At 40.0% G+C, this 27,395-nt stretch overlaps 1 protein-coding gene across 1 annotated transcript in view; it reads right to left on the reverse strand.

Moving 5' to 3' along the window:
- Window positions 1-27,395, reverse strand: part of thsd7ab (thrombospondin, type I, domain containing 7Ab) — a 231,034-nt gene that overhangs the window by 118,248 nt on the left and 85,391 nt on the right. Inside the window, exons 2-5 of the mRNA XM_070551829.1 lie at window positions 24,264-25,098; window positions 16,294-16,542; window positions 15,358-15,542; window positions 1,212-1,277 (exon numbers count right to left, since the gene is read on the reverse strand). Of these exons, the coding sequence (XP_070407930.1) occupies window positions 1,212-1,277; window positions 15,358-15,542; window positions 16,294-16,542; window positions 24,264-25,098 (1,335 nt within the window). The remainder of the gene's footprint in view (window positions 1-1,211; window positions 1,278-15,357; window positions 15,543-16,293; window positions 16,543-24,263; window positions 25,099-27,395) is intronic.

Genomic DNA, 27,395 nt, shown 5'->3' on the forward strand with positions numbered 1-27,395 from the left:
CTAAACTCAGGCAGCAGATGTTGCAGGATGAAGACTTGCACCGTAGGGGTGTCTGAGCACTGATGGATCTCTTTTCAAATATACTTTTTAGACAAGAGTATTTCAATATTCTTACAATAACATTTCGATACATGTTCAACCCGAGGCTCTTTATTTGCATTATTCCGACTGTTCCTACAAGAGTTTGAAGTTTCACGTAGCCAGGAGAGACGAATCATAAATCCCTGAGAATGGTGAAGACAAGTTGGAGCTTTTGAAATGCAAAACGTCTAAATCCCTGTTAAACATAAACGGAAAGTCAAATACTACGTTTGTTGATCCGCTGTTAATCCATGCATTACTGGGGACCTGGCGACTTCAGTCTTCACATTGATGCATTAATAAGTATTAAACTGAAGACCAATGGAGCTGTCTTGATGTTTGAAAGAGAAAAGAAAAATCTGAGAGTCCATTTGTAGCTGGCTCTCCATTGAGCTCATGTTTCTGTACTAAACTGACAACGGAGAGCAGAAATCCCTCATGTGAGATCTGCTTTAGTCTGCAAAGGTAGAAGAAGGTTTTTGTGGGAATAAAGTTCCCCTCATAGTCTCTCCGTGACTTTTTCCAAATGCAACAGAAGTTTTTTGTAGAAATGTTTTCTCCTTCACTTGATTCAGCGTCAACACTAAACACCAAAGGTAAAGCTTCAGCCTGAGCTTGTAACTTTGCAGAAATCGAAATCTTGCCAACACTTGAAGTTATTAGAAAAATAAAGCTTAACAGCCTGCGAGTGCTTTTAAAAGGGCTTCAGAAATCAATATTTGAATTAGTTCTTTGAGATTTTCATCTTGTGAAACCATGTTATGTTCAAAAGGGTGAAAAGGAGGGAGGGAAAGAGGAACCCAGGAGGAAAAAGTGAGAGGAACGACAAGGAGAGAACGTCATCAGGATGGGTAGATGGAGGAGATAAGGGTGAAAGACAAAAAGAAACAGAGCTGAAAGATGAGAATGCAAAAGATAGAATAAAAAGAACAGAAAGAAGGAAGTGACTGAGGGTGGAGGAGTGATCAGTGGTGGAGGTGAAGAGAGGAGATCAGAGAGAAGAGTGCAGAGTAGGAATAGAAGAAAGGAGAGGAGGATAAAAGGTGGCATTAAAACAAGAAGTCAGAGCTGGGAGGCAGAGATCAGGAAAAGGCTAAAGCTTCTTTATCAACATGGCTAAAATCACCTACCTGTAATCTGGAAGGTGATGGAGAGGAGAGGGGGGACACTAGGCTTCTGCTGTCTTTGGGTCTGACCTGCTGCAATTACAGGGGGAAATAGCTCTATTAGCTACGCTGAGGAGACGCAGTCAGACATGCATAGAGGGAAGGGAAAACAGCAGAGTGGAGGCAGGAAGAGACGGACAGCAACAGGAAAGGCCTCAGAACCCAGAGCTCATTTATAACCACGGATCGAACAAACTCTTTGGTTTCACCTTGACTGACCAGCATGTTGTTAATGTTGATGTGGTCAAAGATGACCCATGGTCATGAAGCAAAAGATACCAGAAACACAGAAAGACCAACCATGTGAGCAACACTTCTCTAATCATTTACACGTGAAGCGTCACATTCAAACAATTCATTTAATTGTTGCAGCAGCAATTAATAAGCTGTAGCTGACAAATGTTTATTTTTAAATGGGTTCCCGTGTTCTACTATGAAACGTTTGAGGTTAGTGTAACTAGCTGTACTGTTGCTAGCTGTTGGCTTGTCAGTCTGGTCCAAACTGAGGTGTGGGTTTTATTGGACCCAAACCAGACAGAAGAGGCAGAGAGCTGAAGCAACCAAAAACAGTCAATATACACAGCTAACATGGCAGCACCAAAAACTAGGAGAACAAGCAAGGATGCTTGAAGCAGAGGGATTAAAATGGATTATTGGGTAATGATTGGCTGAAGACAGGTATGAGCTCATCAGCAGGAAGCAACAGCAGTGAAAGCTAGCACTGCTATAGCAAATTTGGGAAACAAATTAGCTTAAACTTTGTTTTTCATGCCTTTTAACACATAGTATAGTTAAATATATTGTGGAGATAAAAATAAATAAATAAATAAATAAATAAATAAATAAATAAATAAAGTGGTTCTTCTGCATTTATATAAAGCAACCATCAGACCATCTGGAACCATTTGACCAAACCACCGCACTTCTGCACTTCCCTCGGCCCTCCACTCACTCTCGTACTTAGCAACAGAACACCACTGCTGTGAGAGGTTCTCTGCTCAATAACACCAGAGGAGAAACAGCCGACTACCGGAATCCCAAAAAGAAAAAACATAATTTAAAGTCACGGACAAGAAAAGACATTTGGACGTAGAAACAGTGACTGGTGTTCTGCGCTATCTTGTTTCCTGTTCTGGTAGAAGTGTTTCAGGGAAGATACCCGAGGTGAAGGGAGTGTTCCATTTTTGTGTTCATAACCTAGCTTGTTTTCAGACCCGCAAATAACACAAGCATGAAGGAGTTCTGCCATGTTGTGGAGATGCAAATGCTAACAGGTAGCTGCCTGGATGTAAAATTCAACACAGCCTTCCTTTCTGAGAAAAAGAAAACCGGCTTCACATTGAGGCTGATTTTAAAGACCAAGTTGACTTATTTTTACAACACATTTGCAATGGTCTCTAGTAGAAATGAATGCCTTGAGAATTAATCTCTGTGGGAAAAAAGCTCTCACGTTCTACTGACTCCATTTGCTTTGCAACGTTGTATCTCCACCACAGCTAATGCTAATGGTTAGCTTCTACTAGCTGAGATGTTCTCTGCGGTTTCCTGGACGCTAAATCAACAACCGCCTTCTCTGTCGCAAGTCAAGATGGGTCAATGAGTGCTATTTGACATTGTGACGTGCTAATCTCAACGGCTTTTCTAATCTAAGCTTTTCCTGTCTATGTTTTAGAAATGGGGTAAAAGCAATTTGGATTACAGTGTATTCTTCATTCATTCACACACACCCTGTGACTGCCTGATTGAGGTATGGCTTCCGAGCACAGGCACCACCAGTCCCTCTGACCGCCACCAGCAGGCAAAGGGGATTAAGTGTCTTGCCCAAGGACACAACAGCAGCATTCTCTGGCAGTAGCTGGGATTGACCCTGCAACCTTCTGATTACTGGACAACCCGCTCTACCTCCTGAGTTACTGCTGCCCTCGATCACAAAACAACAACAACAAAAAAATGCTTTCTCAGTTAATTTAGCCTTTAAAATTTATTTCCTACTTGGTGATCAATTTTTAACACTGAGGAAGAAAAAACACATTTCTCTATTCTTTTACTCTAGATGGATCAAGTAGCCTTCTACAACAAGCAGTAAATGTTCATAATATTTGTACTCTAACACAAATCAAAAGACCATGTTTCCCCATTTATGAAGCCTTTAGTAACAATATTTCAGACAATATTTTCTATGTATAAAATAACATTCCCACCTTACTATTCAACAGGCACATTCTCACAAATAAACTCACACAGAAGCAGAAAATGCACGATAAACATGCATGTCATGCTTTTTTGAACAGTTACTAAAATACGATGAAAGAGATCCAGATGTTGTGACTGAGTCCAGCTTCCTGTGGTCCCTCATCAGACTGCCAGGTTTCTGATACTGCTGTGATGTCCACAATCCAACACCAGAACCTTTCTTTTGATGCCGTCTTGGCAGGTTGCCTGCTGCAACTGCCAACCCATGATATATATATAAAAACACCTTCAGATGCTGCAGCAAAATACCAGTAGGATGGAAAGCTACTATAGTGAGTAAATTGTGTCATTATCTTCCTCTTTTTAGAAGAAAAATGGCTTTTTTATGAGAAGTGATGTGTGCACTTTTTATCTTTGCTATTTGGCTAAAATTATGTTCTACTTTAGTCTTCACTTGTTTACCGAGAAGACAAAAAGTGGCCTTTTCATCTCATAAAGCCATATTTATGCTTTTATGTGAGGTTTAATTGAACAGCAGTTATTGTCTAGAAGGCTCTATTAACATGATGACTTGTACAGAAATGTTTGCTCTCTCTTCGTGCTTTGTTGCACTATTCATGTTTCCATATTTTATTGAAAACCTTGTTAAATGCAATCAAATTGGAACAGAACATAGAAAAAAATAACCTTTTTTTTAATAGGGAATTATTAAACTCATTTTCATACAACAAAAGTATCACTGTGATTTTGGTTCAACAGCTGTTCAAAAAGCCTTTTATTATAACCACATTTGACGTGTGATAAACTAAAAAGCCTCATAGTCACAAATCTTTAAAGGGATTGAAAATTGAAGTTTAAAGGTGTGGACTGCTCTTTCAATAATTACATTTGAAGTGGTCTAGGAAAGAATGCATTGCAGGCAGTACTCAGGGTGCAACAATGCCCACAAACAGCTGGATCAGCAGGGCCAAGTCTGCAACATCACAGGAGGGCTTAACACAACTGGATTTGAAGTCTTATTTCCTGATAGTTGGACATCTCGTCCCAGATTGGATAACAGCAACGTGACTCTACCACTGACTTGCAACATGGATGTTTTATCCCCACAAAGCCTGGAGGAGCTTCTGCCATGAGTTGAAGTTGCAAATGCTAACAGTTAGCTTAAACTAGCTGATACATCTGCTGCGGATTCCCAGACGTAAGAACAACCACATTGTGACTCAAGGTCGGTGATTCAATGAACATTAAGTTACAGTGTGACATAGATCTGTGAGGATTTTCAAATCCTAGAGTTTCATTGTCTATTTTCTATCAAAAGCTAATGCAGTTAAAAAATGATTACAAAAGTTTTTTTCTGTCAAACACGCCTTTAAAATTGTATTTAAATCTAGTGTTTTCTTTTAAATAGCTTATAAAAGTGATGTTCCAAATGAAAAAAAAAACCTTTCAGACTCCCTGCTTTAACATTCATTTTACGGATTTCTTTATTCTTTTGCTTGTTTGTAAAGACTCTGATTAATCTGCTGCACAAAGCTAATAATCTGACCAAATACCAAATTAATCTTGAATCAGATTGCCACAATTAAAAAGGCAGCTTATCCACCAGTTTGATAGGATTTTTCTCCTAATGTTTTTCTTTTAGTTAGTTTTTCTCTTTAATTGCACAAAATCCTGACAGTTTATGATCTGGAAATTTTCAGTAATCCCCACAAGCACTGCGTTCGGATGCACGTCTCTCTAACACACCACGTAGGCATTTTAACTAGTTTAAAATTTTTATTTCTAATAAAAGCAAAAGTCACTAATTTGTGAAATTCTGCAGAAGACGAACACAATGTCATCTCCTGAATGACAAGATGCTTCAAGAATACATCTGCTCCATTATATCTAAGCCCGAAGTTACTGAGCTTTAGCTTGGGAGCTGCTGGATGAAATGACTAAGGGTTCGATGATGATCTGAGGTCAGATTGAAGCTACTTCACCGTAAAGATTAAGGTTAAGATTTAGGAGGTGGTAAGCTGATTTTAAATCCTGGCCTGAGGGTCTCTTCCACCCTTTTGCGTCATGTTATTTATGTATGAGACAGGCGAGAAGGAGAGCAGCCGCTGCACTTTTCACACGGACACTGTCTGCCTCTCCATCCCGGTGGTGTGCTGCGAGATTACCCCCTGATGGAGGAGAAATCCTGTGCCAAGACGATAAGAACCTTGTCCATGTGCATGCTTGTTCCATCTCACATACTTTAGTGCAGCCAACCTTAACAATACTCTAGCTGGTTCGTATAAATATTTACCGTAAAACAAGTTTCCTGAGTGTTTTTCTTTTTACTGGATCTTAAAAAACAAAGAAGAAAACAACCAGTTTTGTAAGTTTTTTTATTATTACATTTCAAAATGCTTGTGTCAGCATCAGTTGAGGGGTACACTTCTGGCAACAGCTCATTATTCTTTAATTAAAACACAGGCAAAGGAAAGCAGATCCGTGTTACTCCCTGTAAACATCTAGTGCATGTTCTTTCCTCATTCATTATAAATGATTTTGGTGTCTCCTAAAATCATTCCAGACATTTATTAAAATCATGAAAGCAACGCTAAAGACTTTAAAGGTGTCGAACACTCATTTAATCAATACATTTGCAGTGGTCTCTAGTAGGATTGTCTTGTAAGTTGTACTTGGGAGCAAAAATCACTGGTGCACCATTTCCAGGAATTAGAAGTGAGCCAAATCAATGAGCTTTAGGCGGCAGGTTTTAGGGACTTATTTGTTGATATTTAATCGTCTCTCCTGGGATGACAGCAAGATGCCTCTACCACTTACAGCAACACAGATGTTTTATCTCCACAAATAACTCAAGCCTGGAGGAGTTCTGCTGTGTGGTGGAGTTGCTAATGCTTATGGTTAGCTACTAGCTACGGTTTGTTGTCTCTGGCCCAGGATAAGAGGGGGACCTAGAATTGGGCCTCAATAAAATAAGGAATAACTTTAGAAAAGGTTTTAAAAATATTCAAAAGAGGCTTATTAAGAAGAGATGCAAAATTTGAGTTATTTAAAATCTTTATTTCTTCTATGCCAAATTTTTCTTTGACATGGTGGACTGTAACCCCTCCTCCCCAACACAAAAATGGTTTGGCCGCTTCGATGTCACATAATTTGAAGTTTAGAGCACTCCATGTCTGGGAGCTGGTGACGGTGGGGTCTACTTTTAATTTTTTGCCCCGGGCCCAGACAAGCTTGTCGGCTGACCTGCTTTAAGATACTGCTTTCTAGCTGGTTTCAGTGGTTCTAGAGCCATAAACTTGAGCAACTTCACACCAGACAGCACTCTGCTGCCCCCTGCTGACCAGAATTAGCACTAGACAGTTTTGTGGTTGGTGTAGGTTCACTCGTGGGATGAGGTCTACCTCCCTTACAGCAACAGTTGCTAAAATCTAGGCTAGCATTTAGCTTTTTCAGTTCACCAACTCTGTCAATAAAATGCATAAGAAAACGAATGTAGCTTTTTTGTTGACATTATTTTTTGTCTACCTTCACCAGCAAACTAGCCAATTTATTTAACATTTTTAAAATTATTTAGATTTTTGGTCCTCATTCACTTCCGTCATCCCAGTTCATTGTTGTGCTCACATAAATGTCACAGAAAGTAGTCCAAATGTAAAATAATACCACATTATACAGTAGGAATTGTTCATGTTACCATGGCAACTCAGCCTGATGCAGTTTTGATCAAGCTACGTCAGGAAACCCAAGCGCATTCACGGGTGACACTTTGTGGCAGCCTCTGCATTAATAAAACCAGGCAGCAAGCTCTGATGAAACAACAGTAGGTGACTGGAAGAGAGTGGGATTTGAGGAAAGTGCAGCAATGATAACAGTGGATGAGTGAAGACGCGTCTACCAACCTCTTCTTAAGGGATCAGATTATTTTAAAGGATTTTTTAGCTAGCATCTTTTAACCAGAAAAATGAGCACTGCCTAACGTTTCCCTTCATGTCACTTTATGCTCATCCTCATCCTGGATGAATTATAATTAAGCTTTTTGGAAGAAATTATGAGATGTTCATTTATAAACGATTAACCTTTGAAATGATACAAAACGGTCATCACATAGGATCGTTTTAAACAAACAAAACCCACCCAAACATTGGTGTTTAAGGGTTAGGGTTGTGACATTTCCCAGGTCAAAGTATCCCTAAAAGGTTCTTGAGGTGCAGTGTCTCAAAGAGGCTGTGTGTCGTCTTACTTGGTAGAAGCTATTTCCTGACTTCTGAAGTTTAAAATTTCACAAGTTATTCAGAGACCAGACTGAAATAGAGCAGATCTGGTTTCCTGTGCTGGAACAACAACAAAGGCAATTAGGGATTTGAAAGACGGATGACAAATTGTGACGTCACTTTTTGAGGCTAAAATAGCATTATTGTAAAAATGACTAAAACTGGATCAGATGCAGTTTTACAGCTACAACACAAAATAATCATCTTCAAAAAATCCTTTACTTTGGTCCTTCTTTTTTCCTCTGCTCACTCGGTCTGGGCCGTGGGGGTAGCGGCCTTAGAGAGGCCCAAAATGCCTTTTTCCCAGCAGCTCCACTGGCAGATTCCTCAGGCCCCTGATCCAGGGGGCATTTTTTTTTCTAACCAAATGCCTAAACAACCTCAGCTGACTTCTTTTGACGTGGAGGAGCAGCGGCTCTCCTCGGACTCTCTCCTTGATGTCTGAGCTCTCCACCCTAATTATAAGGCTGAGCCCGGCCACTCGACAGACAAAACTCATTACGCAGAGCCATAGGCGTTATTTTAACTGGGGATGCCGGGGACATGTCCCCGGCAAAATTTGTGATTGGCTGCTGTGTCCCCCCCACTTTCAAAAAAGCCTGCTGATGAGGATTTTTGTTTTACCAGCTCAGATCTTATACCAGGGGTCGGCAACCTGTTCCCATCAAAGAGCCATTATTACCCATTTCCCACAGTAAAGAAAACACCGCAGTAGCCGCAGCGTTGTGGGCGGGGCCTACCCTCAGACAGCAGAGCGCTGCTCACAACAGGTGACAGCAGCCGGGGGCATCGCACCCGTGGGGGATTCAACACCCACACTTCTCCAGCTGTTTTGCTCACCTCCACACCAGTCTGGATACTTTATGTCGCACTCTCTCTGTTTGCCTCATCTCCTTCTTCACCTCCCGCTTCTAACAGCCGATGTCGGGTTTCCAGGAGAGCAGGAGAGGGAGGGACGGAAGAGCTCGACTGAATTCATAATTTTACATCTTGACATTAGCTGTACAAAGTCTGAGTTTGATAAAGTGAAGAACAATAATTTGCAGAGGTTTATAACTGGCGCGGCGCCAGGTTTTCATTTTTGGGTGGGCCACGGTAATTTTGGACGGAACTCAATAAGCAGTGACTTAAGTGAAGCAGGCAGGTCGCGCTAGAAAATGTCGTTTAAAAAGACGTCATAAATGTGTTCCCACGTCATTTTTATTTCTAAAATATGAAGTAAAAACTCCCAATTTAATTTTCATTCATTTGTCATTAATATGTAGTCTACACCCGTGCGTTAAGTGGACCATCTTTCAGTAAAAGCAAAGCATCCCCACCTCTCCAAATGCATAAAATGTGCATCAGCCGCTAGTTAGGCGTGCCGCGCGCACCGTCAGCTATCAGCCCAGACAAGAGCAGAGCAACTAAAGAATAGAGGATAATTGTGTCTGGATGTGGATGGAGATTACATTTTACATCAGCCTGATCATCATTTAAATACGTAAACCATCACCTGTCTTCTAGTCCACGCTATCAGCATTATTTTAATTGGTGTGTGTGTGTGTGTGTGTGTGTGTGTGTGTGTGTGTGTGTGTGTGTGTGTTTTCCACTTCAAACACTGGTCTAACCAACCAGACCAGCGTGTCCAGTAACACATTAATGTTACAATTAAACTTGATTAACCCCAGAGCCATGCGCACTGCGCTGTACTGACTGTAAATGAGGGGAAATGATTTAATCGGATCATTTTCTTTTCAACATGGTTTAATGTAAAGTTTCATTCAGTACAAACTATAGTTACACCAATCTAACGAGACAGAGCCTGGATTTGTATTCTGAACAGTTTAAACGTGTTTAAAACGGAGACGTGCGTGACGCGTCTAAAATTCGCACCTGCTCCGCTATTATGGAAATTAAACTAACAAGATGAATAACATGAACTTATTTTAGGCACAGACAACATCCCCCACACTTTTAAAAAGCTTGCAACGCGCCTGATCGCTCGTGTACGTCTTAATTATCTTTCATTAGACGATAATCAATAAAATGATTTATATAAAGTGGATCCAGAAGTTGTAGCCCGTCTCTGCCTTCAATTTTTGGTATTTTTCACCCTGTTAGTGGTTTTACTGAGCAGGTGCCACTTTTGTCATACGTTTCTTTTTAAAACATGTTTAGACTGTTCAGAATACAAATCCAGGCTCTGTCACGTTTGATTGTTGTAATTAAACTTTGTAGGTGGGGAAGGTCAGAAAGCAGCTCAGAAGCGCCGATATGATTACGCACAAGCATGACCCGTCAACCCGGTCTCACAGTAAGACCGGGTTGGAACTGTTCAGGTTTACGCAGACAATCTTTACATGTAGAATTGGCTTACAGATGTAAAATTAATGCAGTAAAATATAAAGCATTTTATTTAAATATCCATTAATTATTTTACAAGCAAGAGCCGCATGCGGCTCCAGAGCCGCGGATTGCCGACCCCTGTGCTAGCCTACTTTATTGTCCCCAGCAATTCTGAAAACAAACTGACGCCCTTGCGCAGAGCCCAGTACCATACACAAAGGGTGGAGATCACCTGGTAAAGAAAGAGATTTGCTGTCTGCTGACACAGCTCATCTTCATTGCATCACTGCAGACGCTGCCCCAATCCCATCTGTCGATGTCCTGCTTCATCCTTCCCTCACAAGATGCCAAGATATTCTCTCCCCCGACCTCAAGTTGGCAATCCATCTTTTTCCAGTTGAGAACCATAGCCATGGACTTCCTCCCAGCCACTTCACAATCAGCTGTGAACCTCTCCAGCAAGAGTTGAAGGTGAAAATCGGATGGAGCCAAAAGGACTACATTATCCACAAAAAGCAGAGGTGGTATCCTCTGCCACCATACTCAACACCCTCCACCCCACGGATGCTCCTAGTAACTTGTCCATAAAGACAAAGGGCATCCCTGGAGGAGGAGTACATGGGTGGTCAGAGTCTCACCACAGCACCTCCCCCATGGATCTCCACCTGCTCCAGAGGAGCAAAGCATGGGATCCTATGGCCCAGGTGCCGGGTTCCGATCGCTGTGGTCTGAGGAGCTCTCTGAGGGAGAACACAGAACCTGCAGCTTGGTGAGTTGATGCATTCTTCATGTTAGAGTTGCTCAACTGCGTTTTTCTGGCTGCAAGCACCCACAAATCTCTGTTAGCTACGGTTAGCCCAGTTAGCAGGTAGCTGCAAGCAATGGCAGACTGAGATCCTCAAAATTTAGCTCATAGCTCCACCTCTTTGTCCATTAGTGGTATTGTCTGTGAGTGTCAAGACGTGTCACCCGGCCAAAAAGGCGGTCATTGGAACAGCCTGTAGCCTTTAAGTCAAAGCCTCAGAAATCTATGGGTGACGTCATGAAGAGTTCATCAATCGTTTTTAATGTCATTGTGCCCCTTCCATCACCATAAGAATGGTAAAGAGCTGGTCCATGCTTTCACGGCCAGGACCAGAACCACCCAAGCAAAGATGCATGTTTTTTTCAAAAGTGTGGCTTTCATTGCCATTACATCACCAGCAGCAGTTGGTGACTGAGGGACACACAGAACTCCTCACTAAATAGAGAATTACAAAAACAGTTCTAGAAGAGGATTTCAAATGACAAATGAGGAGAAAAATCATCAAAAACATCCGAGAAGGCATCCATCATTCCCGTTAACTTTGATATAAGAATGACTCTGTTTCTCCTCCTTGATGCACGAGGATAAACTCAGAACATTGTGACACACATTGTAAGTGAATGCCTCACCTCACCTTTGTTTGTCCCTCATGTGATCTCCACAGGCTTAGCCTTAACCAACGTCTTTAACGCCCTCTCAGTAGGGCAGCTTTGACTCTAAGCGGGATTGACAAGTGTCAGAGATGGAGGCCTTTGCACTTGTGACGAGTCCCAGCAGGACACCCAGAAAATCCCTCCTCTAAACGACACGAGACAACAGGTTAAAGGCAGCTCAATGTTGAGATAAGCTCTCCAGTTAGCAATAGCATCTGACATTAGCAGGAACCAGTAGTATAACGAGCTACAGGACTTTTATGGAGGGGTTGAATGATGCATGTGTCCATTAAGAGTGTCTGATCTCATTTATTTTAGTTGCACAAATAAACTAAAGTGATTTATTCCAGGCTGCAGGCAGTTGCTGCGTTGACTGTATTTAATATATGAAAGGAAAGAGGCCAGAAGCTTCCTGGGAACCAACGAGCTCAGGAAGCAAATATGGCAGGATTTGAGTTATTTACTAACTAATTTATAAAGATAATCACTGAGGAGGAGCAGTTGAAAAAAAAGAAAGTCTCTGTTAATAAATCAGTGACTTCTTGAAAATAAATGAGATTTTTGATGTCATTCTGCAGCTTTCAGCTCACAGCACAGCAACTCGGCTCAAAGACTTCAAATAACATCCTCCTAAAAATGTTGTATCCTCTTTTATTTCTGAAGTTTTATAGATCAAGACACAATGCAAACCATTCCTTTGAATAATGTAAATAGCAGCTCAGTCTTCATTTATTTAACAAATTTTAAGAAAATGAGAAGTGCAGAAAAAAAAATGCTGAAACTGAATGGAAAAATCTGCACACCTTTGAGTGTTTTACACCCCTCCTGGCAGTTTGCTGCACTTTTTCCCATTTTAGGTAAAAATTATGACAAATTTTTTTCAAGGAGCAGTTTCCAGTTTTCTAGTAAGTTTACTCTGACTGGGTAGCACTGAGAAGAATATACAAAAGTACCACAAGAGCTGCTTTACAATCCCTCAAGAACTAATGTAGAAGATTATTTGCAAAGCTACAATAGCTTCTGAATTATTTTTCTTTTGATAGAAGAACACCAACAGCTCATTTCAGCTGTCTGCACGGTGGTGGAGGTTGCATGGTTTGGGCTTGTTCTGCAGCAGCTGGACTGAGGTGTTAAATATGAGGACATCTGTCTGACAGATGGAGCTAAAAAACAAAAACAAAAAAAATTACTGCATGATAAAAGATGGTAGTTTTCACACTTGCAGCATCCAGAGCTCCATCTGATTGAGATGCTCCAGTGGGACAATAAGAAAATTCCTAAATTGTCAACAACTTTAGGCTTAAAGGAGCAATATGTGAGAAATCTACTGTAAATAATCACAAAACACTGTCAGTTTCAACTGTTTTTCTTCTATGTTTTAAAAATTAGACCGGATTCATACCTAATAATCTATTCGTAAAATAATTAATTATAATTTAGTTCCTTCTTTTTATATGCTTTTATATATTTTCTCCAAAATGAAGCAGTTTGACAAATATTTTTTAATTAAAATTAGACTTAAAAAAACTTCAACAAACTTTTTTTAAACATTCAATTCCATTTTTAAACTGTGAGCAGATTCAGAGTTACTGACTAACTGAACCAAATTGAGTGAATATCTTTATGCACACCAGACTGTTTCTAATAAATCATCCTTTTATTTTCCAGGAGGTGAACCTCTTGACAAATCCTGATCCAAACCTTGGCTGTGATTATAAACCTTGCAGGGCACAACCAGCTGGAACATAAGGGAAATTTATGCGTGACACTATACTCTCTACAAGAAGCCGCTGTTGTCACAAACCTGAATTTACCGCCTTTCACCATCACAGGTTTTAGAGTAATGCTGAAGATCTAAAGGTCGCGTCTTCTCAGGTGGTTCAGACAAACGCGACCTGAATTTCTATCAATCTAGTAGAAAGAAAATTCCCACCAATGAAGCAGAAAGGGGGTGAGAATGCGTCCTACATATTTAAAAATTGTTTTACTGCCAGTAATAAATGTAAAGAGAAAAACAACAACATAAAAATTAGTTCTTGAGGATTCAGAGACTGCACGAGCTGTCACAAAATCAATAAATGATAAATGAAGCACATTTATGTAACTCTTCTGGTGTTAATGACTTAAAGGGCTCTTACGATAAGCTATTCAGACACACACACACACACACACACACACACACACACACACACACACACACACACACACACTTTAGAAACAACACTGGGCTCAGTTTCTTATTCAAGAACACATGAACTGAGACGTCTGGGAGTCAAACCAACAAGTTTCTGACCAACATGCTAGAGGGGTGTTAAAGTCTGTTAGTTAGGATTTATGCTTCGAGAATCAGCAGAAAATGAAATAACTCAGTGAAAGCTTTGGTTAGAAATAAAAGCCGTTTTGAGCCTCAGAGGAAAAAATAAACTTTAAAAGCAGAACAAAAGAGGATTGGGAGGAAGATAATGCAGAAGAGGTTCAGGGGGAAGAACTTCTCTTGATATGGCTGATGCTGCACTAATATATATAAATATATATATATATATATATATAGTGTTTTTCTGAGTAAAAAATTATTATTTATCTCAGGCTTGTTCTTCCTAAATGGCTTCCATTAGAATTCCAATCTGAATTCTGTAATAACAAATCCAAATCCAGCGCAAACAAGTGTGTTCCTGTCACAGAAAAATCTCTGATCTTCTAAATTTAACCAGAGTTCATGTAACTTTATAAATAGCATCATAAATATTGGACACCTCACACCTCTGTCTTTCAGTGAAGTTTCAATGTGCTTTTATTTGTGTTTAAAACAAATCTGTCAAAAATTTTTTTCATGCTTCCAAACAGCGTTCCAGCACAGTACAAGGCAGTACAAGTATAAATATAATGTGGAGATTTAAAAAATAAAGTCCTTCTCTTGCATTTATCTAAAAATCTCCACCAATAACATGTTTTAGTCCGAAACTAGACAACTGACTAACCGCTTGTCGGTCCTACCATACCTTCACTCATTACACACTCGCGTGTTTAGCAACAGAACACCACTGATGTGAGAGGATCTCGGCTCAGTAATACCAGACATCGAGAAATGGTCAGCTGCTACCGCTTTAACTTTAAGACAAGAGTCCCAAAAAGAACACCACCATTTGAAGTCACGGACAGTGAAAGACATTTGGATGTAGAAAACTGTAACCGGTGTTTAGCACTATCTTGTTTAATGTGGCAATGTGGGTTTCCATATCAGGAAGACGTGGCCTATAAGGGTGATAGCTGACAGGAGGGGTGAGACAGTGTTAGTGTTTAAAACTAACTTCTTCTGCAGATTTGCAGTTGCTGCTTTCCTGACTTTCTAAAATCCTCCATTTGTACAGAATCTTGTTCAAAAATCACATGATGCAAATTCTACAGCTATGTGGACGTTTATAAAAAAACATTGGTATGAACTGTTATTAAGCCAGTTCCAATTAAAGCAGCTCAAGTTCTCTAAACCCTACAGAGAGAAAGTAATTTCCTGCTGAACTCAACCCCTGCGTGCACCGAAAGTGATCAGTTTAACTGATGATGGTGGTGTTTATGTTGTCAACAGCAGATTTCCATGTTAAAGCAAAAAAATAAATAAATAAAAACATTTAAAAGTGTTGGAAGTGTAAATAAAAAGCTCTGCTATGAAGTTTAAAATAATTTAACAGTTTTAAGAAGACCTAAACAGACGTTGGTTTCAACAGCATCATTTCTATTTTTCCTACCAGAAGCCATTCAGGAAGACATCCACAACATTCTTTTGCATTTTACACAGAAACACATTGCAAAATAGCCACGAAGGATGTAAGCATAAGCAAACATGGTGTCTGATCCAACGTTACCTTTGTCTTTTTCTCGGAGGTCGGTGAGGTATTCCAGAAGCTCCGCATTGGCCTGGACACAATAAACTTCTCTGGTCTGCAGACCTCCTCCACAAAGCCCCGTCACGTTGCTGCGGCGACGGTCCTGTTGGCTCAGCAGTAAGTCTACTCGACAGTCGCTCCACTCGGTAGTTCTCCACACGAAGCTACAGCGATGACACAGAACAGCAGAAGAGGTGTTGTGAAATCCTGCAGACTTGCACCAAGAAGACCTTTCTTCATTGAAGGTTGGAAACTTATCAGGGAATGGTTTTGCTTCTTTTATTTAGGTTACTAGTCAATAAATGTCTTTGTTCGACAAACTAATAAAAAACACTCGTTAGACTGAAGAATTTGGAAAAAATACATTTTCTATGCGTCACAGACTCAAAGTGACAAAGTTTGACAGGAAGGCAAACATTCTCCTTGATGGGATTAGAAATGTTTCGCTGTTTCACGCAAACAGAAATGTGTATTAACGTGGAAACAGAGCCATCTGACAGCCCGGATCACTTTGTGAGTGAGAATTCAAAATAGCTTCATAGCCTCACTCCATTTGCCTTTATTTTGTGTCTGGCTCCAGTCCAACCCAAGCACTAATCTTTCTCCATATGCTGACTCACACACAAACACACGTACACTCACCCATGCACCACCCAGGAGAACAAATTAGCTTGGTGGTATGTGTAAATGGAGGTCAACAGGAAGTTTGTGCAGTCTGAGCCAACACAGATTTTTCTGTACTTTACCAAAACGTGACTGAAATACAGATATGATCCCTACTGGGTTTCATGACCAAAAACAATGCAGACAAAGAAAAATACATGACTATAGAATATATATTTAACGTTTTGTAGGTCACAACATTCTGGAATGATCCTTCTGAACTTCTCTTCTCGGGAATTAAAAGTGACTCACGCTGCGCAGGGCGGCAGGCTTTCACCCTGAGGTTCACAGGACAACGTCTCCTCCAGTGGGGGACAGTCGGCTCCATCTCCTACTGGAAACTGGAGCACCTGTCTTCTCCGAGTGCAATTCCCTCTTGGAGACTCGAGGTCCAGGCAGGTCTTTGAGCAGGAGCTCCACTGAGTCCACTCGGTGACCTGACAGTCTTTAGGGAGAACACAGGACTGGATGGTGAGAGGAAGGTCCCGTGGCAAGCACAAGCTGGGAGGGGACATGATAAGAGGAAGTCAGAATGTGAGGCCAGAAATTTCTAAGACAATTTAAAACCAGTTAGTTAAACTTGAAACGTGGAGATTTTTTAGAGTTCTTGTCTTCAGGGAACATTTCTATGCACATTTCAGTTGTTCCATGCAGTAAAGATCAAGTTCACCTGTTTTTTCAACAGAAACACAATGGTCATTAATATAAATTAATGTCTTGTAAGTCGATCTATGTACGGAAAAGGCTCTGGCGCTCCTGTTTCAGGAACTTAAAGTGAATCAGAGCAGAGGCGAGTGGACGACAGCGGGATTTGGAGTCTTATTTCCTGATGTAAGGACATCTCTTCTCTGATTGGCTAAACTTGAATGTGACTCTGCCACTGATTGTTTGCTTTGCAACACTGGTGTTTTATCTCCACAAATAACACAATACTGAAGGAGTTCTGCTGTGTGGTGGAGCTGCTAATGCTAAAAGTTAGCTTCTAGTAGCCGGGATGTGCTCTGCTGTTTCCTGGACGCAAAACCAACAACAGCCTTCCCCGTCACGAGTCCAGATGGGTGAGTCCATGAATGCTAATTTGACAAAGGACGCTAGTGATCCCGCAAGTCCAGCGAGGAGCACGGTAAAAAAGCTGCTTCGTGGCTGAGACTCTCCTGGTGTGTACTTGCACACAGCGAGACTCGCTGAAGCTTCCAGTGTGAATCAGGGGTAAGGGTCCCCTTATTTGCATTACTTAGTGCATTATTAAGCATTAATAAACTATTAAAGTAATAACTGCTTAACCATATTATGTGATGTATTACTAAGCAGACAAGTCATGTTGAACATTTCCAACAAGAGCTGTGAGAACAAAAATGTTTACATCACAAATGACTTCAAATGGTGAAGTCTGAATTAATATAATACAATTAGTTGTTAAAGCAGAAGTTTTTTTAACTGCTTCTAATAGTCTCATGAATGAAAATAAACTATGGTTTGGTGAGTATTTGTCTTGGTTGTAAGTTTTCATACATAATTTGTATAAAAGTTTTTGATAAAACACGTATTAAAGCTACTAAATAGGCTTTGAGTGCTGGGCTCAAAAACATCTAACATGCACTGAGGAACATACATATTAATCCTTGACTTGTTTATTTCTTTGCTTTAAAATATTTATAGTTGTTTTTGCAGCTTGTGGAAAAGTGGAGCGAGCTTCCCAGTGAAGCAGAGCTCCCGTTGAGTCCTAGCCAGACGCGTCGCCATCCAAACATCTCGCTCACTTCATTTCTGATTTCTTTTGATGAACATCTGTTTTGGGGATGGCTCTTCCTCCGTGGTCCCTGGCTCATCCAAGACAGGTGACTTCCTGAAACCTCAGCTTCACGCTTCTGTCCTGGTTGACCACATTTGCTCGATGCGTCGAGGTTTTCCTTTGCATGACAGATCCTGTTAAACTGACTTGGTGTATTTTTTTTTTGAGTGTTCCTGCTTCTCTGAGCTTTTATAAATGAATTTATTTTAAAATCTAATGACTTTTCTAAATGCTTTTCTTCAACTCAGAGTTTCAGATGCTTTTAGTTTAGATGCATGTGTGTGAGTAATAAAATACAGCTCAAAGATATTCTATTATTGCCAATAAAACCTAAAATCTGAGTGATTAAAATGAAGAAATAATGACTTATTTAGAAACCTACACCAAATGACCCAGAAATGATCACAAGAAACGATGAAAAAAAACCATCAAAATTTAGCTGAAAATATGGGCCACTGGCTGCATTTGGGCCATTTTTAAAACACAAGAAAAGACAGGAAACTGAGCTATCACTTAAATTTCTCATTGTTATCCTCCAAAGCATAAAGAGCCGCTGAACCGTGAGCACTTTGGCAGAAAAATTAAACCAAGAGTTTTTCACTGTGTCGCTTTAGCACCACCTCAGTGTCTGCAGAGGTTTTCATCTGCAAAGACACCGGAGTCTGAGAAAGAAAACCCGCAGCTCGCGTGGTTCCTGATTTACACCAAAAGTCTGAGATGCTGGAGGTGAAGTGTGGCAACATCTAAATGAGAGGTTTCTAAATGAAGCAGATCGGTAATTAGCGCTAATAGCTCGTCAGCTGCATCGCCTCAAGGGGAAAGATTTCCAGAACGACTTGAGAAAAACAGCCGGCTTTGGTTAGAACCAATTTCTAATGATTGGAGAGGGACCCGAGGAGAGGACGGTTACTCATTACCTCTAAAAGTTGTTAGATGATCAAAAAGGAGGGGGCGAACAATGGATCAGGGCCTGTTGTGGCGGATTCTTACTGCACAGAGTACACATCTTACTCATAACATATGCAAATTAGACAGAAGTGATGATGTGAGGGCATCAGTCAAAGGAAGAAAGTAAAATGTCTGATGTTTCAGTCTCTTTACAAACTCTAGACTGTCACATAAAGTTGATAAATCAGGGATGGAGCTTTTTAAAAAAAACATGATGGCTGCAGTGAAATATTAGTCACTTAAATCAGGTTAAAAGTGGCCTGCAGACAAAAATGGGGATTTATAAAAATAATGAAAGCCTATTTGTCCACCCTGAGTTTTCCTCCATTTTTCTGCGTAAAAGTAAATCCATCCTCAGCTCAGTGGAGGCAGCCTAATGCAAACTGTGATCAGTTAGTGATGCTCTGGTCATGCCTTTCTGCATGACAGCAAATGCTTCTTTCTTCCACATTTAAGCCACTAAATATTAATCTGGATTAAGTCATTGTGATTTACCAAAACTTTCTTTTAGATGTGTGAAACTGGAAACATTTTAATATGGTGCTAAAGTCAGTTTACACTGAGAAACCATCTAAAGGCTCAGGAATCTTTAGAAGGTGTTTTGGATTAATGGCTGAGTAGCGTGTGATGCTTTGACTCCAGAATATTGAACCTTTTCGTAATATCCTAATTAATTTGACTTTGCATGTAATGCATCTATCTGTCATGTTTATGGGTGTGATGGTCCAAAAGCAGGTGAATGCACACCAGGTGGCTGGCATACAAGGTAAAGCATTTTATAGGTGATCAGAAATATTAACAGCAACAAGTGTGAACAGCTCACTGCAGAGTAACCCAGATAATTCAACAAGAAGAACAGAACAAACAGGGTTTATATACACAGGGGTAATCAGGAACAGGCGGGTAAGAAACAAGGGGCAGGTGAGGCAAATTAACACTAACAAGACTCTAAATGACAGGAGCTGGGAAACGCAATGTGAGTGACACAATCTCATGTCATAGTTTCACCGTTTAAGTTGAATTACAGAAAGAGTAGAACTTTTGCTCTATACTCAAATTTGTTGAGTTTCACCTGCATTTATCAGGAAAGTTGTTTGACATTTTAAGCTAAAATCAATAATTTTTTGTGCTTCTTTGAATAAGTCGTTCTTTTTTCTCAATGTGAAATCCCAGTTTTCAAATACTAATGCCTTTTATAAGGTTAAATGAATAATCATTATGTGTTTTTAACATAGGGTCTGCAATTGTTGCTCTGGAGTCTCATGTGGCTCTTTGGATCTTTTAAAGTGACTTTTAGTGCATTTTCAGTGATATTTTTCATTTTTTGTCTCCAACAACACATTGAAAAATTCAATAAAATCCAAGTCAGGATGGTGCTGAGAATAGGGAGCCAATCTGCTTCTGGACCCTGGAAGAACGAAAATGAATGTAAGTCAATGGGGCTAAAGCGCTATGTTCTAATCCCATTTGCTGTGTGGCATGGATTTAACATAGGATGTCCGTGAATTTTAAAGACGCATTTTGATGACAAGAACACACTTATTTTAGAAAGTTGTTTTAGGTTTTGTGTGAAAATACATCCAGGTTTGTGAATCACCAAATTGATGTCATCGAAACTGCTGTAAGTTCAGCGAACTTCAAGTCCTTCTTTCAGGAGGAAAGAACCACCATAAATCTGGCCATGTGGTAAGTAGTAGCTACGCTAGGGGAGAGGAGGTTATGTATGCGACGTACCGACATATGATTTGTAGTCACAATCTTTTACAAGCTGTTAAATCTTAAGGTGCATGACAGGCATGGTCGAAACACCCATCATTAATTTTCGTTTAAACTGAAGTACAACATATATGTGATCCAGGTCGTAAGGTGAAGTGAATTAGAAAATAACTCTTTTAGCTAAATTGACTTGCATTCACTTTTTTGTTCCTCCAGGGACTCATGAGCCGATCGAAAAGGAAAGAGACTTATGGTAAATCCTCTAATATTGGCCTGTCTTCCATTGCCGGCCGGGTCTTCTACATTAGCTGGTCTCGCTATCAGTATGGGTAAATAAAGGCCAGTCTCTAATAGTGGCCGGCTTCACGGCACAAACCTAACCTCAGTTTTAATCATTTTAAAGTACAATTGATCTTTAAATATTTTAATAAATAACATAATTACGTTAATGAATTAGAGTCTCACAAAACACGACGGCAAGTCTGATCATGTATAAACAATAGTCACGTCCCGCTTCTTGTTCTCAAGTCCCGCATGTTTTTGTGACTATTGCGCGACTTTCGAAGAAGCGCTCAGCGGCGCGGCACATCCTGTGTGACCAATTGACTTCTCAAAATTGCCTCTGGTGTGCCCCAGGCTTTATATACTTTGTTGCCTGGGTGTAAAAGTGCCCAAATTCCATGCGATTGGGACCAAAGCAAGCATTTTCTTTTTGTGTCCCGAAAGTAGTGCGCTACAAAATACTTACTGAACGACGCCGGAATAGTGGATCATAATCTCCGGCTGCAAGATGAGCAGAAACGGAATGGAAAATGCTACAGTTTGCAGTGATCACTTCATCTCAGGTCAGGGTTTACTAAAGGGTTTTTTATGGCGTTTTACTGAACAGCTTAGTAACCAAGTGTTTACAATGCACTACCAGCACGTTTTCTACGTTTGCTACCATACTGGGATTTAGCCTGAAACAACGGTGTTTGTTGTAAATGTTCTATATGCATAAATACGTACAATGTTAACAGTACATTTTCTATAAACGAACCTAGTGTTTTATAGGTTCAAATTGACACAAAATCTTGTTTTTATTCATTCTACTAGTAGTTTATTTTGCTCAAATTGAAACTGAGGTCTGTCTTTAACTCATTCACTGCCATTGACGACTAAAGTCGTCATTTTAGATCCAACCGTTCACTGCCAATGACGACTAAAGTCGTCATTTGCATTTTTTTACTGTTTGAGCATCGGAACGAGCCCCCGCGCTGAGAGAACAAACATCTCAGCCCTAAAGCCGATCTTCATCCGTATACGTCACAGATCACATGATCAGGAAGCAACACATCCATGTGTTTGGAGATCGTTTTGGGCCGTTGCTGTAAAAAAAAGTGAGGCGCGAACCGGAAAAGCGTCTGCCGATCACAATTCGACAACGGATGATGAAAGAATGGATAACGCTCGAAACACACGGCTTCTTCCTGATGTAAGAGCTGAGTCTCCTCTTTGTTTTGGTTGTTTTGGCATCGACATCATGCTAGCGCGCAACGCTCTGTGACTCTTAAAAAAACAGTAAAAATGGTGAGAAACGCTGGCAGCGAAGGCCGTTAGTGATCAGGAAACGGCTTGCAGTGAATGAGTTAATTCTGGCCTCCTTCCAATAAAAGCCTGAACTAGAACATGGTGGAGTAAATAAAGGCACGGGCCTGTATTAGAGGGTTTACGGTAGGCTCCTATTTAAAAATGTCATGATTATCGATGTTTTTAGTTTTTCAGTGTCACTCCAGTTTTATTTGCACTTCTCAGATTCTAAAATAACACCAGTTAAGGTCAAAGTTGTAATTTGTTTAATATTTATTGTATTAAATAGGCAAATGTTTGCTTTAATTTTGTCTCCTGTAGTGACGTCACATTTAATATAGGAGGAGAACGTTGATGGTTAAATAATAAAGTGACTGGAATTTCATTTTCATTTTCAGCCTGCCAGTGTCCCTTTGTAGCTCCCAGAAGAAAAATAATGACAGGTCAAACAGGTTAGCTCCAACATGGTCCTAGTCTGAGTTCCAGCGCGTATTTGGGATAATAGGCCCATTGAAAGCAGTTTGTAGTTTCTCCCTAACAATAGACCAATGCTTTTGTCACTTATTTTCTCAAAAATTCAAACTTCATCTTTTCACAAAGTAAAAAAAATATAAAGAACATTACTGATGTCAATTTACGATTTTCTATATTTCAAGCAAAGCCAGATTTATTCTTTTTGACAAAACATCAATTTAAAAACACAAGACAAAACCCCCAAATTTTCTTTTGTGAAAAGCACAGAAGATTGATCTTATGTCATAAAAGGAGCCTTTTTTTTGCTTCTTCCTTCCTCCAAACTTGACATCAAATACAGTGTAATGGCAGTTGTGCCTCATTGCTCTGACAGCACGGCAGCGACAGAGACAGTGATGATAAACATCCTCCACGATGTGTCACCTCCTGACAGCGAGAAGAAACATTCCAGGAGGACAGTTCTGACAAGTTTAGCTGTTGGAAATCCTCTAGCATGAGCAGTAGACTACAAACACACGAAACAGATCAGCAAATGTTCAACTGGCAGGAAATAAATCAGCAAAATAAGCACATATTTGAACAAAATGCAAATATTGAAACTAAAGAAACATAAAAAGTTTCAGCAAGGTTTTTGTGCACTAACACCTAAGTACGGAATGGATGCCATCCAGTTTCTGTAAGGCTTCCCGACAGACGGCCATTCACTGACTGTGGTTTGTGTGCTGAATGTTTCCGGAAATCTGCTCATGGAAAACTGGAGCACCAAATTATTAGAAATCTGACACAATATGTTTTCAGATATACCTGTCAAAGTACCAAACTATCAAACTGGTGTCTCTGTCATTAATAATAAAGAAAAAAGCCAGAAAACAATGCAACAGTTTTTTTTTTCAATAAACCGGATGCATTTTGCTCAAACACGTCTCACTCTCGCTTTTGTAATTTCTTTAACTTCATGATGACATGCAGCATCTGGAAAAAATGGACTCCATGCAGAAACTTTCCAGAGTTCTGCATCTGGATCTACACCACACCACAGATGGTGAGAATGGTGTAAATTACGGAAGAAATATGGTCTCAAACGAATATGACTTTTTTTAGACATTGAATTTGTAACATAGAATTTTTATTCTGTAAATGTATGTATTTTAATTTTTTATTGCTTAAAATACACCAGCAAAAAATTTATCTGCAAATATTCAACATTTGAGGTGACCTCCAGGTGACCCAAGTCAAAGCAATCGTCACTCAATCAAGTCGACACCTTTCTGGTGTCACGAGATCAGAGAAGCATAATTTGACCATCATCTAAAAGCCACACAATTCCATCGAGTTACAATTACTGTAGCTTGAGTCATCAGGAGGTCACCTTAGTTGTTGTTGAATCTTTGCTGTCGAATTTTTACTGTTGAAATTTTACGTTGAAATTCTGTCTTTGAATGTTTGAAGACTAACTGAATTTTTATTGATAAAATTTTGCTGGAGAATTTTAAGTAAAAAAATTTAAATAAAAAATTTCACAGAATAAAAATTCTATGTCATAAATTCAATGTGTAAAACAAGTCATATTGTGGTGAGACTGCATTTCTTCCATACTAAATGGACTAAGATAATTTATTGTCTTCATGGAAGCCGCACAGAAACTGGATTGCATTTGTTTCACAAGCAGTGTCGATCAGATGCAAGTTTGAAGTCAGAAATCATAAAAACTATTTTCACTCACTTGCGTCCCACTCTGCTCCCGTTCCTGTGTATGCAGACCACGTCCCGTGTCTGGAACCCCACTTGAATGTCCCAAAAGGGACTTTCTTGGCGGTTAAGGCGGTTCCTGTTCCGTTTCTTCTGAATAAGTTCCCTGGTCTCAGGATCCTTAACTCCAGTTCGTTCCCGGAGCCCTTGGCCCTTTCCTTTCCTTCGTTTGACCTGCCGTGCCGTCCGGGTTTGTGGTAGGGCACAAGGGCTCCATGGTCCAACCCTGAGACTATACAGACCCTCAGGACCAGTGCAAAGCCCCGGTTTACAGGATTGAAATTCAGTGAGATTGGGACAAATGCCACCTCCAAAAAGCGGAGGAACCAGTACACTGCGCACTCTATTCCTGAGGCCTGTTCCACAGGTTTTGGAGCAGGATGTCCATGGCGAATACTCTGAAACCACACAGTCCTGAGGGCATGGGATCAAACATGCCTGCTCCAAGCGAGGTTTGGGCTCAAAGTACTCACAGATGGCATCCTCTGCTGGAGACCCATCTGACTTGAGCAGGCAGCCCACCTCCCGAGTCTGAATGCCCTCTTCGGCTCCACTGCACGTGAAATGACGCGGGGCCCCAAAGGTCCTTGCCGACACTGGCACACACTCATTCCAGGCCCCCAGTTTCCAGTCATAGAGGTCCTTGTGCCAGTCACACACACGGAAACAGTTCCTCTGGTTGGAAGGATGCTGACCCTGGTCACAGTTTGTGTGGAGCGTCGTCCAGCCATCCACATGGGCACACCAGACTGCTCGGCTTTGGCTGCCACCCGGTCCACAGTCGCTGCCCATGCATCTCCCCCACGGACCTGGGGAACAAAAGAACAAGTTCACATTAAAACAAAACAAAACAAAACAGAAGCAGTGAAACTGAAAAAAAAAATCTTATACATCGTAATAAACTAGAGTGTTAGAAAAATTAAAGGATAAAAGTGACAAATTCAGGCAGACACAAGAATGAAGTCTGGCTCATGAGGAGAGGTGTTATACAGAAGTGGATCCTCTGAATGAGATCTCTGACCTCTGCTCAGTGCAGCCATTTATTTCCAAGTAGTGACACAATCATCCGAGGGGGCAGTCCCCGTGGAAAAGCACAATCATGCTTTTACAAACGTTCTAAAACAGGACCATTTGGTTGCAGATCATCCTGCTTATCAGTTGTTGCTTATAAATCATCTTTTAGCTGGGAGAGACTTCCTTTAGCTTTACGACACCCCATAATCATGTTCTACACACACACACACACACACACACACACACACACACACACACACACACACACACACACACACACACACACACACACACACACACACGTAGCTGTAAAAAAGATAAACAAACCATTACCCCCTTCACTATAAAACAATAAAGGAGCTGAAAATACCTCTCCTTAACTTACTTAAATGCTGTAACATTCCATTTGGGTCTAAAATCCTGTTTGTGAAGTAGTCTTAAACAGGTTTTTAATTTTACCATGTAACTTTACACTAGATCTTGCATATTAATGATAAAATGTTAAATAATCGTGAGTTAATAAGACTAAAATAAAAGTATTTACGCATTTCCTAACATAGAGAAAACTTAGTTCATTCTTCAGTCAGGAAGATAAAGGATGAAGATCTAATCTTGGAACTAAATCAGCGATAATCAGAATTATGATGCTACTTAGGGAATTGCACCTCTGATTATTCAATATTATGATGAGATAATCCGCAGGCTGGCTGTTATTCAGTGCAAGTGTAGATAAAAACTATCCTTTTTTTAATCCAAATTCAACCGTAGCCCCCCAAAAAAATTATTTACACACAATCATAAATCAAAGGTAAAAAAAAAACCTCACTAAACAAAGGTTACGGCACATATTTTAGAGTTTTGTCAGTGGAGGAAAACCTTTTTTCTATACGATGACTCTGCAAATTCACAGTCTGCACTAATTTGTTTCTTGGAAGCACAGAACAGATGTGGAATACATACATCGGGCTTGACGCAAATAACTGTATTGAAAAGGAAACACTGAGTGATTCTGGATGTAGGTTGGAGGATTAGAAAATGCAAATATAAAGAGCAATATTGGGGATTATAGATTATCAAAGGGAAGTGTCTGAAAGTGCTGGCATATATCTGAGGCATTCATCAATCTATGCTGGCAACAAGAGGAAGTTGCTGAAAACAAAACACGTATTTCTCTTTGCAAAATCCTCCAGGAAACATTCCAAGAATAAAGACAGGATCTGCATGAAGTTATGTGTTTATATCTGCATTTGAGTCCTTATTAAAGTCATTTGCATGCATGTGAAAATGAAAAACTACAAAAGAAAAATGCCCATAATACATTACTAAGTGTCCTGGACTGGTTTATGCAAACATTGCACCTTCACGTCTGATCTAATGCAGATTGTGAAGAAATTATGTCTCATTTGCTTTTTAAATTTATTTGTTTGAATTTGTTTTAGTGTGGCGGACGTGGCAAGAATAAATAAAGAAAGGAAATATTTCTCCGAACACAAGATCCAACCCTGAGTTCAGGAAGTGCCATTTTCTTTTATAACTGAGGATAGGAAACTGCAGAGAATTCATAAAGCATGATCTATAATTGCAATATTGGTTTCTGGTCTGGAAAAGCAACATTTTTTGACTATTGCATCTATCCAGTTATGTTGCAACAATGTCATATCTCTAAAAGTCTAGCAAAAGTATTGACAAGTATAATATTATTCACAGTGAATATTTCCATCCTAAACCAAAATGACCTTTGATTAGGTCCCCAAAAATAATAATTTTGCATTAATGCTAACTATTTCATGTTGGCAACAGCCCAGAACACACCTGGTCTAAACAATAACAGCATCGTTCCTTTAACCTAAAGTCTTTAGGTACATGTCAGTAGAGATTTTGGTGTAACATGACCCTGTTTTAATCTTATTTCAAACATGTGTGGTCAAATTGATCAAAATTATATTCAGAATCTCTACAAATGAGAAAAATGCTGTTTATTTGTTTCTCTGTGGTTGACTCACTGATTCAGCTGATCTCCACTGGTCCTTCACCAGATATAAATGGCTGTAATTAACTCGGTGTGACTGCACTTAGGGTTGTCTAAAAGCTA

This window comes from Nothobranchius furzeri, chromosome 5, assembly GCF_043380555.1.
Source record: "Nothobranchius furzeri strain GRZ-AD chromosome 5, NfurGRZ-RIMD1, whole genome shotgun sequence".
Taxonomy (NCBI): Eukaryota; Metazoa; Chordata; class Actinopteri; order Cyprinodontiformes; family Nothobranchiidae; genus Nothobranchius; species Nothobranchius furzeri.